Here is a 16,675-nt window from a genome sequence, read left to right on the forward strand (position 1 = left end):
AGACCTGTTCTAACTTTTACATAATGGAGATGCTTTTTCAGTTTTCAAAAAACATTAAAACAGAAAATTTTCTCAGTTTTAAAGCTTCTCTTCTGACTTTTTTTTTTTTTTTGTACTGGGCATCGAACTCAGGACCTCACACTTGCCAGGCAGGTGCTTCTGCCACTGAGTCCTTTTTTTATTTTTTTGAGACAGGGTGTCGCTGCATAGTTCTGGCTGGCCTTGAAGTCACTATGCAACCCAGGCTAACCTCAAGCTACCAATGACCCTCCTGCCTCAGCCTCCTGAATGGTGTGCACCACTGAGCCTGGCAGGTTTTTTTTTCTTCCCCTTCCTGATAAATCTCTGGATGCTTCAATACTTTCACATAATAAAACAAGTGAGCAAGAAGCAAAAAGTCTCAGTAGAAAATTTTGTCAATAATGAAAGTCAGAACCAGTACTGTTTGTTAGTAGCTGAATGAATTAATAATGAAAAAATTGTTTCTTGTTCATTCCTTAGCTTAAAACTTTCACAATCTTACACCCTTTTCTTTCTTTCTTTCTTTCTTTTTTTTTTTTTTTAAGAAAGTGCTGGTCTTGTTTTTCACAAAGAAAAATCCATCTATCCAGATCATTCAATCTATAAGTTTGAGATCCACTGTGTACAAAGGAGAAGTAATTAGCTGTCCGAGAAAGTTTTGCTGTGTTTTATTTCTGCGTGTCTGGTGAACTAATAGTAAAAGCTTATAAAGAGCTAACACTGTCACCCATCTGTCCTGTGTGCTCTGTGACTGCCTCACCAGCACTCCCCGAATGACGCTCGCCTTGTCTGAAGGCCACCCAGGCTCGCCCACTTGTACCGGCTCCTGGACGGTGTTCTGCCTCCTAAAGCCAGGTCTCAAGACTCCTATCTGGAATGTTCAACATGGAATTCTGTTTTATTTTCACAGTATCTAATTAAAGTTAATGAAATCAAGACCAAAAAGGGTGTGGACCTGCTGCAGAATCTTATAAAGTACTATCACGCACAGTGCAAGTAAGTAGAATGCTGCAGTCATTATGGTTGGCCCAAGGAGGGGCCCTTTGTTTCCTGGGTTTTCTTGCTGCTGTCTTTCTCCTTCATTTGTGGCCGTATGTAGTAATGTGATGACTTTCCACAGCTAAAAGAAGTTGTACTGTCTTCCATAATCAGTGTCTTACATAGATCAATAACTCAGGATAGGCAGTGATCACTTGGCAGTGCTGTCTCTCACCATGACAGCTCCTGGAGTTCCTGTGACAGTGTCTGGGAGGCTGTCAGTCAGAAGGCCTTTCTGGTGGCATTCCCACTCCACTTTCTCCCTTTGCTGGTGTTTCTGCTATTGGATGGTTTACACCATAGTACGTTCCCACCTGGGACTGTTGGGCCTTTTGTTTTTGTTTTCCTTTATCATTTTACGTAAGTAAAATTAAAGACTTGAGGCTTTAAGAGCACTTTGCATTTATATAGAGACTTCTGTGAAAAGGTGCTGTATTGTGAGACGTACCCATTGTTCTACATTGGCACCATTTTTATTTGCTTGCTTGCTGAGCTGTCTTTGTATTCTCTTTGCACCACACTATTCTCGTTGGCAGCCTTCTCACTGGATTGAGTTTCCTGAAGTCTTCCGCTGACAGTATGCCGCTTACTGGTAGTCTTATTAGTTGGTGAAAAGTATAGGGAAAACAGGGCAAGGACTCTTCCAAAACTGTGTGGTGGCACAGTTTTTATAAGTAGAATAATATAAGTAGAATAATATAAAATTCATTTGGACTAAGTAAATTATTTTTTTAAAAGTTAAACACTTAATTCTTTTAGGTCTCTTTTCTTTCTTTCAATAGTGTTATACCTCCGAAGAGCTTTGTATGCAACTAAAATATTCAGGGAGCCCAGCATTAACATTGTGGGGAAAGTACAAGATTTGAGTCAGCTGACAGATAAGTTCAGACTGTGACTCTGGAGATGGGTGACCGTGTAATCTCTCTCAGGTCCTTCACTGAACCTCAGTGTCCTAACCTGTCAAGTGGGTTACGGTTCATAGCACCTACGAGAATAGGAGAGTAAAACAAAATAATGCTTATAGAGTAGTAATCCCAGTGTCTGTAACATTAGTGTGGTTATATTCCACGTGGCAGTAAAAAATGTTCATCATATTTTTCTGTCAGGATGTTTGTCTAAAAAACTTTTTGATAACCAAATTATTATTTGCAGAAATTTGATTTGTTAAAATTTTTTCCTTTTTCAAACTGAATTCTACCTTGCATAAATATCCTTCAGAAATATGAAAAATATGTTAAAGGCAAAACAGTTCCCACATTAATAGAATGAAGCTTGTCTACAGAAGATCTGGGCTAACATTGCAGTTATGAAACTTTGAAGTATGCTGTGCTGATCTCTGAGTTTAGTTCCGGGTGAAATTTTTCATCTTTTAATTTACTTCAGTTTTCTTAAAAACATTTTAATGCTTTTAATGCCTTTTTGCCAGAGCAAGTCAATCTCTTAGTCTTTTGGATTATAACACTTGATAGCAAATCAGATTTTACCTGACTATAGAAATTTCTTACATGCTCACATTTTTAAGTCTGTAGAGGGGAGTTTTACCTATACAAACATTAGTTTTCCAGAGCGTGAGATGCTTTTTAAAATGTACATAGTTTAATTGGTAAGCTTTGTTAGTACATGTGAAAGGAGCAGCACTAACTTAGAGAGATTATGCATTCTGCCTTTATTCCTTCATTTTTTCCCTTTTCCCCAAGCACAAATATTTGTTCATCTCCTACCAAGGCCAGATACTCTGCTGGGTTCAGTGTAGGGATCAAACAGGACTTCTCCCCTCAGGAGTTAATTGTAGAAGAAGTAGTCGTGTACACCAAGAAGCATGGCGGGCTACACAGAGACCACATGGGCATCGAGAGAAAGTTCGACTCCTGGCCAGAGTAGCTGAGGAGAGGATACTTGGGACTGGATATGGAGGGTGCTGGACACTGGCCCCTGGATTCTGTCAGAAGTATTCCCCTTAGGGCAGAGACAGATCAGCATCTCTCTGCATGGGAAACACTTCGTTGTAAGTGTAAAGAATGCTAGTGACAGAACTGGGGTAAAATGGAACTTGGCTATATGCTGGCTTGCGGTTGGATCTAGGAACGCCATCTCAGCAAGATGCCAGAGTGGGTTTTGTTTCAAGTATTTTTATTTTTTACTTGATGCAGTCCCTTGAAGCTTTCAATACAATGATACCTCAGAACTTAATCATTAATTGATTCCTGGAGGCACAGTGAGTACCAGAACACAAGTACCAAACAAATTGTTTTGGCTGGAAGTGGCAGTGACTCACGTAGTAATCAGCACCAGGAAATTTAAGTTTGTGTATCTAGTGCCACATAATGTGTTCCAGGACAACATTTTCCATCAAAATGTGTAGGTACCAAATGCTAGGTGTTTGAAAGCAGTCAAGCGCCAAGACATGACTGTAGACATATTGAGGACCTGTAAAGTATTCCATACTCAGATTTGTGTTTAAAAGATTTCTTCTCTGGAGTACTATTTCCAGTTCCACATATTTTCAGTATAAAATCAGCTGTTATTTAACAATGAATTTACCTTGTATAGCCTTTTATAACATTGGAATGTAAGTGCAGCTACTGCAATGAAAGAATATGAGAAGTAGAAAAGAAATTTTGACTTTCTTATGCGTTTCAGCTCTCCCACACCAATTGCTCCTCACTTTCAGACATGAATATTGTCAGTAACGTGCTGCCCTCAAAACAAATGCAATCCTGCTAGATTATCGCTATGATCTCAGAGTCCACAGCATTTCCAAATGTTGCCTTATTGTTTCTCATTTTACATGCAATAATAAGAGTAAATATTTACCAAGAGCTTCTTTTACGGCCAGGATATATAACTTGCCAAAGATATTTACATGTATTTTCTCATTTAATATTCCTAGCATTTCGAGAAATTATAGCTCAAAAAGTATCAATAACTTGCCCAAAGTCACATTCATTCATTTATTACTCAATAAACATGTGGCAAAATAGGTATAATGAGCACAGGAAGTCAAAGAAAAAACTAAATTGGATTTCAAAGTTAAAAACTTGTTTATGAAAAGATACTGACGGGAGCGAGAGATGATAACCCACACAATGAGGAAAAATCCTTACACATCACTGATCTAATAATGATCCAGTGGACCACGTAATAGAGAACTCAACAACAAAAGGTAAATAACTCAAGTTTTATACAAGCAAAGATTTTATATAGCCATTTCTCTGAAAGGGATACAAATAGCCACAAATCACATGAAAAGATACTCAATATCATTAGTCATCAGGGAAATGCAAAATCACAATGAGATACCACTTCATACCAGTGAAATGGGCATAAGTAAAATACACAAAAATATAAAGTAAATCTTAGAGCAGATAAAAGAAATTCAAACCCATGCTTCACTGGTAACGTGAAGTGGTACAACTGCTGTCAACAAGTTTGGTGGCTCCTCAAATAGGTAAACGTATGGAGAATGATCCAAAGGTGTGGCGTGTGTTTAAATTTTCAAATGATTACAGTAAAAGCACCTTGTCAATAATTCCCCTTAGGGGGCTGGGGATTTAGCTCAGCGGCATAAGCGCCTGCCTTGCAAGCAGGCAGTCATGAGTTCGATCCCCAGTACCGATAAAAAGGAAAAAGACAAAAAAAAAATAATAATAATAATTCCCCTTAGAATACTCCACCTCACTCCGGACACACCTTCCTTCCTTCTGGAGCAGTTCTCGAGTTCTTTTATGAGAGCATCTTCAGTGACACCGTCTTGGCTGCTTTAATGTCCTTTATCAGTTGAAATTATTTACCTTTCATAGTTATTTTTACTTTGAGGAAGAGCCAGAAGTCATACGATGCCAGATGCTGTGCATAAAGTGGATGAAGAATACCACAGTGATTTTACAAGTTGGCCTTTCCGTTGGATGACTCTTCTGACCCTCAGCAGAGCATTTGCCTTAATTTTTACCACACTTCATGAAAAGACTCACAAAAGAGGACCTCTAGAACTGCTTCAGAAAGTAGCAAAAGCAATGCGATGAGTGTGATCAGGATGGAGGGAGGTATTTGGTGGGGGGATTGACAGTGTCTTAACATTCACCATATTTTTCATCACTTTTTGTAGGGTTACCATATGACCCAGCACTTCTAATCCTAAATGTAATCAAAGCAGGTATTTCTCCAAAAATGTACATGGATATTTATAAAACCAGTATTTACAATAGCTAAGAATGCAGAAATACATATATACTGTACCCATCAGCTACAGATAGTTAAACAAAAGTGGCACATCCATGCAGTGAAATGTTACTCAGCCATGCAAAGGAGTGCTGCAGGTTTGAGGAATGTTTAAACCATTGTGTTAAGTGGAAGAAACCAGACTTGTAAGACCATGTTATATGACTGTGTATGTGAGATGTTCAGAACAGACAAATCCACAGCGAGAGAGGAGCCATTGCTGGAGACAGCTGGAAGGAGGAAGTAGTCAGTAGTAGCATGTAGAGGGTTTCTGTGGGACTTGATGGATGGGTTCTAGAATCAGTGGTGCTGTTGGGAAACATTGTGAATATACTGAAATCTACAAAATACTACACTTCAAAATAATGTTACATGAACTTTATCTCAATATGATAAAAACTAAACCAAACAAAAAATATAGTCCTGGATCTTATAGCTAGAAAGTAATGGAATGATGTTGTCTCAGTTACTTTTCGCCCTGCTGAGACAAAATGTTGGACACCCAAAGTTAAGAGAGGAAAGGTTTACTTGGCTCACAGTTTATGGCAGGCAGTGGGCAGCGAAGAGGGCAGCAGACAGTGAGTGGTGAACCAGTCAGGGGCAAGTGAGGGCACCAACTGCCTTTCTGTCCCTGTGTTTTACCAGAGAGATAAAATGTAAAGGGCACCCTAAGGGAAAGGTACCCATGGTCCAACTAAAACTATGACAAGCCAGTCCGTGGGCTGCTTTAGGAATCACCCTTGATCCCAGCAGGACAGTTTAAATCCCAGCATCGTGCACTCTAGATTCAGTCAGCTCTGAAAAGCCCCACCACATTTGGGCAACATCTAGACACAAGCCATAACACATCTTCAATCCAGGCCGCTAACTTTCAGTGCATGTTGTGAACAGTTTGTAGGACATTTTAAGGTTGATCCCTTAGGTCTACATTTTAAGACTCTCCAGATGAAGACCCAATATACTACTCTCTACCATCTTGTCTCTTTGATCTGAATTGTTGAGATGTATTTGCTATTACATTAGTGCTATACATTTAAGTTTCTTGAATACTGCATGGAATATATTGAGAAGAATAAAACCACCCTTAGAATGCTTGATTTACAGCCTAAAACTTGGAAATCAGGGATTGAAAAGACTAATGGAGGCCTAAGCATGGTGGCACACACCTGTAATCCCAGTATTTGGGGAGGCTGAGGCAGGAGAATCTCTGCAAGTTCAAGGCCAGCCTGAACTACATAGTGAAACTTGACTCAAAATTTTTTTAATTTATAAAAAAGTAAAAGAGGCTGATCGTTATTCACTTTATTTTTTGTTTTGTAGTTTGTAAAATAATCTCCATAATACTGTAGAATATCATAACTTCTTTTGATAATAATGTTCTGCTCTCTGGGCCTATAAACTTTTGGCCAAAGAGCACTTTTTTGTAAGCCAAACAGAATCTGATAAAAAGAACTGGTGAGAGATTATCTTTATAGATTTTCCTTAACTGTCACTGTTTGGACGCAGTGACCCAAGAAATAAATGAAGGACTTAGGATTTCTGTGCATGCAGAGGCATAGGTTTGTCCTCAGGAAGATAATTTCCTGCCAGTGGAAGGTCCTGTGTTTGTGTTCAGGGCACACGAACCTACCCTTGACAGCTGGAGGTGTGTTCCAGTCTGCAGTATAAATGTGAGGTCCTCTGTCCATCCGTTGGCGGTTTAAATTTTCTTAGCATCCTTTATCATTCAAATGTAATGTTTCATTCAAGCTACTTAAGATATGAAGCCAGTCTTGCCATCTTTAAGGTCAGAAAAATAAGCCCATTTTGTGGGCCTAGGGCCACTATGTATTGAGCTGTTTCTCAAGGCCTCCTATATGAAATACATTTATTATTTCTGGCGCTCACTGGAACTCTACCCTGTACATGTGTTTTATCTTTTTCTGTATGAGGACTAATTACCATTATGTTGAGTTGCATTTAACTAGTACTGGCTTGTTTTAAAGGCTATAAGAAGGGACAAGAAAAAGAAATAGGAACAAAGCTTTTTCTTTTTCTCTTTGAAACCATCTTGCTGTGTACTCTAAGGTGACCATGAACTCACCATGGAGCCCAAGATGGTCTTGAACTCACAGTGATCTTCCTGCCTTAGCCTCCTGAATACTGGGATTATAGACATGAACCACCACATCTGGCCCACAAAGCTCTTTAAATAAGGAGGTGAAGAGCCAGGTGTGGTAGCAGGCTCCTGTAATCCCAGCACTCAGGAGGCTGAGGCAGGATTGAAGATGAGTTCAAGACCAGTCTGAACTACATAGCGAGACTCTGTCTCAAAAAAAAGAAAGGCAAAAAGGGGTTGAAGGGAAGGGAAGGAATGGAGGAAAAGCAGCAAGGTATGTCATGTGCAAGTGCAACTTCCCTGTGTTTAATTTTGTCATTATATATATGTAAAATGTACCAGTTAGGTTTTTAAAAAGTAATGGCCATAGAAAGGACATAATGAACAGCTAGATGAAACAGTACCTAGGATGAGGTACAGAAGGATTCTGAACACAGGCGTTTCGATCCCCATATAGTGGGAGTGTGCTCTTTGCCTGCCACTAGCACAGGAGCCTAGAGCTAAACTGTAACATGCTTCTGATTCCTAGGCCCATGCATTTCCTCTGCTAGAGGAGGAAAGGAAGACAAGAAGAACAGAGAGCCTGCTGCCCTCCCTCCTGGAGGTGGCAGCCCTGGGTCTTTTCCACCCACCACTGGCACTGTGAAGCTCTTGAGGACTGGCACAGAGGAAGGAGTCACGTCACCAAAGGGCTAGTGCAGTTGACAGTGTGTTGGCATTTGATTCTTGTGCCATTACCAGTACATTAGTATCATGATCACTGTCATGATCATTTTATTCTCCTGCTCTTTCATTTCTGCTCCTGTTTCATGTGAAAAACTAGACTTTCTACAAAGATTTCGCCCTAGGCTTGTCTCCAAGACTAAACATTGATTCCTTTTTTTTTTTTTTTTTTTTGAGAATTTTTTTATTAGTCATGCCTGCTCTAATATTGATGCAGTAATGATTACGTTTATTGTGGAGAGTTGTTTCATGTGCATAACATGTCTTAATTTTTTTAATCTCCCTTCTCTCCCTATCTACTCAACTCATCCCTTGATCCTCTTTCCTTTTGCAGAAGGTCTGTCTATTTCCTATTACATGTCTCATATTTTGCTCTTTAATTTGTACTCTGAGTTTCTTAAATAAGAGAAACCATGCAATATTTAAACATGTGTGTCTGATTTATTTCACTTCATATTATGGACTCATACTACATCCACTGATTCTTTAATTTTGTTTTGTTCCAGTAATGTATAGTCTGTTTTTAAAAAATAACTATAGAAAAGTGAGGGAAAAACTTTAAAGTCTGTAAGTTCCTCATCCAAAAGATTAATGGATTTGTGTATCTAGTTGTTTGTAATAATGGGATCATACTGCAGAAGAAACATTCTCCCAGTGCTCTTCAGATCTGTTAACTTATTTATAGAGCAGTACTGTCCAGTAGAACTTCCTACTGTGATGGAAGTGTTTATATCCTTGCTATTACTCGTGCGTTGAAAAAGAACAAATGACTGGAAATAATGTTACACGGCTGCCACATAAAATTTTTAAAGGAAAGTGGTAGGAGATAAAACTACAACAATAGTCAAGAGCTAGAAAATAAAAAGGATTTTTATTCTGTACAGTGATGTTCAGTTTTCATCCCTATAGGCAGTGATGAAAACCTGAGTGTTGTAGTCAGGATTTACAAGGGAACAGACTTACTACAGGACACATAATTTAGAAGATTATAAATAGCCACCCAAAAAGTCAAATGCAGAAGAGTGCAGGAAGTCTGTCCATATGTACTAGAGACCCAAAGAATCCAGCTGAGGGCCTGGATCCCATAGCAGTGTCCTCCATGAGTCCCAGCTGGAGGCCCAGAGACCTCAACAGTATCTCATGCAAGACAGTATTAAAGATCTGCACTGGGAAGACCCAAAGATCAGTGGTGGAAAGGAGAAAATCTGTACCAGCAGGATGAAGGCTCTGTGCCGTTAGGCTGAGGATTCTGCACTGGAGCCAGGAAGTGACGCTCAAGGTAAAGACCAACTGTCATAGCCATCCTCAGCGGCACCGAGGACCTGCGCTCCTCTAAAGATGAGAACATCTGAGTTCATGACAGGAAAACTAGCATGACAAGCTTCTCCAGGAGCAGAATCAATAGCATACTGTCTTCCTGTCCAGTTCTTTTGTGGCAACCGTCCTTGGGTGGGCCCTCAGCACCCAGCACCACACTGATTCAGTTCATCTGGGAGTTCCAAGTTGACCTTTAGTTAATCCACCACACTGTTAGAAAATGAGGATTTCAGTGTTTCCAAGCTGGACAGTGCAGCACATGCCTATGAGGTTGAGACAGGAAGATCTCTGAGGCCAGCCTGGGTGGTGTAGTCAGTTAGAGGTCGGAGATACATGGTAAGACTTCCTCACAATACAATTAAACAGCTTTTCTAGGTCAGCAGTTAATGAAAAAGTTCTGCTTCTTGTCATCCCTGCTTCTGGAGGACTTTCTAAAATAGTGCTTCTCACATTAACCTCAAAGAGTACTGGCACTTGGCTTCTAGCACTATGAAGACCAGTTCTGATAGAGCCTGATATTGTTGACATAGATGGCATATATTAAATTGAAAAGAAACTATGAATCCCAAGCAATAATCTAACGTTTCTTGACATTATCATTTGTAAGCCACTGACTAAACAACTAACTGAATGATGCTGGCCCCACTGGGATAGGAGATGAGACAGTTCTCATCATTTATAACAAGACAACAAAACAGACTGTTCTGTGAGGAAATAGTCTGCAGTGGGCATGGTTAAGGAAGCTTCCAGGAGAGCAGCATGCTGTAGCTTTCTGTTTCTCTACAGCAGTACACAGACTGGGTTTCTGAGTGGAGTGCTCCACCTGAGACGAGAAATCTCTTCACCTGATGATCACACGTGGGGATGCAGAACCAGACTGACATGACGCTCAGTCTGTGTTAGTCCAGATTCAGGAGTCACAGTGGCTAGAGTGCCAGAGCACTTGGGACAGTCAGAAGTTGGAGACCTGGAGGGGCACCATAGTCAGCAGTGTGAGTCTGCCTGAAGGCTGCAGAAACTGAGGACCAGTGTTCAGGGGCCGTGAGGAAGACCAGAGCTGCTCCTAAAAAGAAAACACTTCTCTTTCCCTCTTTCTGTCCACATTACAGACTGACTAGTTGGCGCCACCCACATCCAGGGTGTGTCTTCTTTGCTGCCTGCCTGTCAGTCACTCACAGTCAGACCCAGAATTTTACTAGTCTGCATGGTGGTTCTTACTCAGGTCAAGTTGACATATCATCATGGTCACAGAATGTCATCTCGTGTAAAGAAGTTGTGTCCTCGGTGCCTCCATATGGTCTTCTGGGAAACATGAGATTAAAATGCTTAATTCATGAGAGTTAATAAATGAAGGGACTTGTGTAAAGTGCTTAGTGTAGTGCTACACCTGTAATAAATGCTTCTCAAATGTTAGCTCTTGTTACTCTTCAGGTGAAATACTGCTTTTTCTTTATGTGATAGATCCATTGGTACCTCATTGTTTTGAAGTCCGGTGTGGTCACATATGTGTTGGAAAACTTACAAGAACTCTTCCTCCTGCCTGTTCCTGTAGTTAGACATATCTCCTGTGCTATCAGGGTTGGCTTCATTTGTGCAGTAGCTATGTACCTTTTCTTTTGAATTCAAATATAACTCAACCAAAAGGAATTCTACATATAGTTGGATATACACATTATGAAATCATGTGAGGACTACAATTGTAATTTATATTGACCATGATGTCTCCTGTCAGATGTCAAACAATAGCCACAGTTTGCTGGTACAGCTTTATAAAATACTGAAATGGTTTTACACTGGGGGTGGGGAGTGAGTGTATTGTGAGTATGTATGTGTTTTTTGATTTTGTGGGTAATTATAGTTCCTTTGCTTTTCACTTTACTGGTAAATAGCCATTGTTTCCCATTGCAGTTTCTTTCAAGATGGTTTGAAAACAGCTGATAAATTGAAACAGTACATTGAAAAATTGGCTGCTGATTTATATAATGTAAGTACTCTGCAATACATACCTTTCAACTTGTGATAAAAACACATTTGGAATCTGTGTCAGAAGCAGAAAAGATCAAGTCAGTTTAATGCCAGGGTAGAGAAGCCTTCTGTTTCATTCAGAGAAGCTGTCAGTGGTCAGATACAGCAGTGTATCTTCTGGGACGTGGGAACATCGGAGGAGAACATGTAGCCATTGCTTCTAGACAGTTTTCTGTTCAGAGCTGCACATTTCTTTGCCATTTAGCCAGCAGTTGCATAAAGAATGCCTCATCATACAAGAATAAAAGTAATTGTAAGAAGGAAGATTATGAATTTCTCATCAACTATTATGCTTTATTTTATTTTTTAGTATCTAAGTTTGCTATAATGGAAAAATCAAACAAAGCTCTGAGAAAAAAAATTTACTACATATATAGAACTAACAGGCCCGCTACCTATAAGTCTCTTAGTGATGAGTATTAAAGGAATATCTTATAAATATGAATATGTATCTTAGGTTTTGGAGTTACAAGTAATACAAATATACAGGTTGAGTATCCCTGATTCAAATGTCTGAAATCCAAAATATTCCAAATTCTGAATCACTGAGTGCTGACTGACATGGCATAAGTGGAAAATTCCACACCTGTCCTCTTGTGATAGGTTACAGTTACAGTGCAGGTGCACTAAAAATACTGTGTAGAATTTCAGATAGAAAAGCTCATCCTGTATTCTTGTATAACTTTCAAAATGCCACAAAAATAAGAGAAAGAATGGTATGGGGCATAATGGGGTAAGAAAATGATTAAAGTATGTTATAGGCAGGTGCAAATCTACAAAAAAGAAACCACTTAATCTGTATGACAAATTGCATTAATTAAAAATGTGGGAGAAGTAAACAAAAGTAAAAATGGAAAAGTTGAGTCTAATGTATGGCAGGTAAAATGCTTTTCTTTATATAATATCCTTTGGCTATATTAGAGTATTACAGCATTATATTAACTTTCTGTGTTACTGCTTATTTTTTGAGAACATACATTAGAAAATATGCAGAATTATATACATTAGTTGTACTTATAAATGACCCTTAAACCAAAAGGGGAAGATTTGAGAATAGATATGCACTGATTTTTTTAATCATTTAACTTTGTGCTAACCCTGTTTTATAATATGGAAAATAAAAATATTTAAAAAGAAGATACCAAAAAAGATACATAGCTGTGTATTTTTTTATTTTCTTTTAGTAGATAACATGGTTTAAATTACAACTAAATTCGAAATAACTTTTAAAACCAGCACAATTGGGCCTGGGGTTTAGCTCAGCGGCATAGCACTGCTGGCAAGTGTTAGGTCGTGAGTTTTTTTTTTTTAACTGAGATTCAAACTCACAGCCTCGCACTTGTCAGGCAGGCACTGTGCCGCTGAGCTATATCCCCAGCCTACTAGCACAATTTTTATTTCTGATGTAGTACTGTATAAACATGGATTCTTTGGTTCTGGCCCATTTTATCACATCATAATATTTTTGTTACCACCCTTTAAAAAGTCAGAACCATGATTGTTTATTCTTTTTCCTTTTCTTTCTTTCTTTTTTTTTTTTTTTTTTCCTTTTTCCATTCTGGTGCATGCTAGGGAAGCACTCTACCACATGCTTCAATCAAAACCTTTTTAAATTTTATTTTGTGACATTGTCTTGCTAAGTTGTTCGGGCTAACTTCAAACTTCTGGCCCTGCTGTCTTACCTTCCCAAATGGTTGGGATTACAGGCATATCCCACATCCACATGCCTGGCTGCAATATAATGTCTTAAACCTATTTGAAATAGTGCTTCAAAGATAACTAATTATCTAGCTTGGATGTATTATTTAATAAGAAAGCATGGTGCCTGATTTCAGAATTTATCAGTAATTTCTCAAGTCGAGAAAACTGTACTTCTTGTATCAAAAATGAAACAGTATGAAGACTGTATAATTGAAAATCAGCTGTATAATTGAACTGATGAGTAGTGTATTTGGATAAATTAAACTGTTCATAAACACATAAGCAATATGTAATAAAAGTGATTTTTTTTCTTTAATAGATAAAACAGACCCAGGATGAAGAGAAAAAACAGCTAACCGCACTCCGAGATTTAATAAAATCTTCTCTTCAGCTTGATCAGAAAGAAGTAGGTGGTTTATATGTTCCCAGCAGGGCTAACAGTGTAAGTGAGGCTACTTGTGATATACTCTTTATGTTTCCTGGTCTCCGAAACAGGCACATTGATAACTTCCTGCCAGCGAGTGGGGGACAGCAGAGACCTGAGATAACCAGTGTGTACCTGTGGCATTGCCCAGCATAGAAACTGAGTTTTGATTCCATTTCCATCCTTATAAATGAAGAAACCCTTGACTTAGTGTTCTGCAACTCTAGATTTTTCATTCCTACGACTGTCTTTAGACCCATGGTGGAAAACCTATGGCTCACATGTTGGGACCAACTGCTTGTTGTCACTGAAAGATCTAAAGGTTCACCGTCACTGCTTTAGACCATCTCTGTCTTTCTGGATAGCCAATAAGGGCATATCTAGTTTTACGATGAAAGTAAGAAAAGGATTTGATGCAGGATCCTATGGACGCTTTGCCTCACAGTTAAGAAAATTAAGGTGAAATCGTCCTTGGATACTGAAACAACTCACAATAAATGTAGACACTGGATGGATGTGGCACACATTCTTAATGTAAATGCCACTGTTCAAACATAGAATTAGCGCTCACCATGTGCCAAGCCCTGGTCTGGGCGTTAAGCCCTAGTTCTCTCCATTAAGGAGCTCATTGTCTATAGAACAGATCAGCCATGTGGACAGTCAGTCATGTCTACATTGATTTCAGTGGTCCTCAGGATTCAGTGGAAATCGGCCTGCAACCAGAGGAAACCCAAGCAAGTCAGGTGGAAATGACCCTGAAGCAGTGAGGGACAGGGTCAGTAGAGGGGTGAGAAATGGATTCTGAGATGAAAACTCAGACCTGATTGTGGTGGAACCTGGATCTTGCAGGGAGAAACAAGAACTTTGTAGTAAAGTAAATCAAATAATAAGCACCATTTGCTTCATGGGAGAAAGTAAAATGTGCCTGTTTTGCTTATGAAATCATTGTAAATTAAATTTAAGTACATACAGTATTTACATGTAATATTTAATAATTGCATGAAACGCAACCTTTTTTTATATTGTCAATTCTTTATGTCTTATAACAACGGTACTGTTACTTTTTAAAATCCTTAAAATTTCTGAAAGACATTCATGAGTCTAAAATAATGATGAAGCAACCCCACTTCCAGATATAGAAAGCTCTTCAGCAGCCACCCGCCTTCCAACAGTCCCCATGTTCTCTCTACTGAGTGTTTACAACCCAGATGTAGTTTTGTTTTTTTTGTTTTTTTGTTTTTTTTTTTAATCTGTACAGGGGATCGAACTCACGACCACACACTTGCAGGCAGGCACTTATGCCGCTGAGCTAAATCCCCAGCCCCCTCTCCAGGTGTAGTTTTATATTCACAGGGTGAGAAAAGGTGTAGCCCTTTAGAGCTGGGTGCCCGTCCACTTGTGACGTAGGCATGGCAGCCAAGAGGATGTGTGCATGAAGGCAGCTTTTGTCCCAGGCCTCTCCAGCTGTGGTTTGAGCCTGTGTGATCAGCCTGTGTTTAGAACTTCTAAGGGTTAGAACCACAGTACACAAAAGACTGAAACACAGATAGGCTGTAACTTTAGAAGCTGTTTGTCACTGGCCTATAGACCTTGGGGAAGTGATCTCTCTGAACAATTTCTCTGTGTGAGTGCAATAGCACAACCCAATTTGAAGGTTTCTGTCTGCAGGAAAAAATATGAGAATTTTTACTTGCTGGTATGCACTGAACCACTTCTTACCTTTGTTTTATCATACACCATCACCACCTTCTTAAATATGGGCACCTTCTAGAAAGAGAAAAAACTCCTTTTTTGTTTTTCATAGAGACTGATGTGTTCTGCCCAAGACAGCTAAGTAACAAAGTTTCACATAAGCCAAGAAGTATGCATATGATAAAATGCCCATGATCTGATTTAAGTACACCCTAAATAAACGGATTTCCCTTAGCAACATGTCCAGAGTGTTTTACAAGACAAATTTACCTTTTACTGCATACCTCTCCCTTTCCTGTGCTGTTTGTCCTCTCATAGTAAGATTATGTATATCTACTAATGATTTTTAGTGTCTGAGAGTATATTCTTCCCGAAAAGTATTGCTGTAGCAAGAACGGTAGCAAATACTCTCATCTTACCTTTAGTCTAAGACAAAAGTGCCCAACAAATCATTCAACCTACTTACCTCCACGAGGTTCTAATGTAGCTCCATTAAAGGGCACTAAGAATTTTCTCTGGAAATGGATCCCTGGAATTTTGAAAGGTTCACTTTTATTCTTGTCAAGTTCTTAATCATCTTTGGCAAACGTTGTTTAAAATGAATTATTTTATTCATTTTAATAATAAAGGTTAACCTAATCTCCCCAAAAACCTATTTGCTACATAACTATCTTTAGGTTTCTAACAATGATACATTTATATACATAAATTGTGTTTATGGTACACACAATCATTTCAGAAATTTCACCCTTTTGTTTGAGTCACAGATGGGCTTTGCAGTGTGCTCTGCAGGTTTGGTTCATTCTCTGACACATTTCCTGACCCCGACAAACTGCTCAGTTTACTAAGACTGAACCAGAAGAATCCTTTGCCTATGTACACCATACATTAGAAATTTGAAGTTCCTATAGTATAGATTTGGTTTTAAATTGGATACCAGATACATGTATAACCCCTTTAGGTCCTTGAGTGTGTAATTGCTGGGCATTTAGAGGGAGCTGAGATTTTAATAATCTGTTTGATAATGTATTTATATATTTATACAGTCTCAAATAAGAAAGTGAATTGATTTGTTTGTACTACTATTAAAGAAAAGGAAACGAACTAAACATAATGCCATCAGTCTGTAGCTTATATTTCCTGGCTCACATCATGAAATTTCCCCCAAGATTTTAAGTTTGTTGTTGATTTTTAGTGTTTCATATTTTCTCCCAAATAATTTTTTTCATTTGCATTTCTCTCTAAATGTATGGTTGATTTCTGTTACACTGTCACAGAATTCAGAACCTACTTTTTACCCCCCAAATATCATTCATGTTTATTGTAGAAAATATATGCAAATACAAATTTCACTTCTCAGAGACAGTTTGTCTTAATATTTTATTGTTCATTCTTCCAGACTTTTTCCTGGGTGTATG

At 38.8% G+C, this 16,675-nt stretch overlaps 1 protein-coding gene across 6 annotated transcripts in view; it reads left to right on the plus strand.

Annotated features, from left to right (window-relative positions):
- Asap1 (ArfGAP with SH3 domain, ankyrin repeat and PH domain 1) overlaps positions 1-16,675 on the plus strand; it is a 356,971-nt gene that overhangs the window by 271,110 nt on the left and 69,186 nt on the right. For 4 of the 6 annotated variants that reach the window (XM_063231067.1, XM_063231069.1, XM_063231072.1 and 1 more), the window contains 3 exons: positions 932-1,017; positions 11,324-11,399; positions 13,461-13,583. In XM_063231067.1, coding sequence (XP_063087137.1) covers positions 932-1,017; positions 11,324-11,399; positions 13,461-13,583 — 285 coding nt within the window. The remainder of the gene's footprint in view (positions 1-931; positions 1,018-11,323; positions 11,400-13,460; positions 13,584-16,675) is intronic. The other 2 variants (XM_063231068.1, XM_063231071.1) reach the window with 1 other exon arrangement.

This window comes from Cavia porcellus, unplaced genomic scaffold (assembly GCF_034190915.1).
Source record: "Cavia porcellus strain 051 isolate PalLab524CR breed Dunkin Hartley unplaced genomic scaffold, mCavPor4.1 scaffold_19, whole genome shotgun sequence".
NCBI classification, from domain to species: domain Eukaryota; kingdom Metazoa; phylum Chordata; class Mammalia; order Rodentia; family Caviidae; genus Cavia; species Cavia porcellus.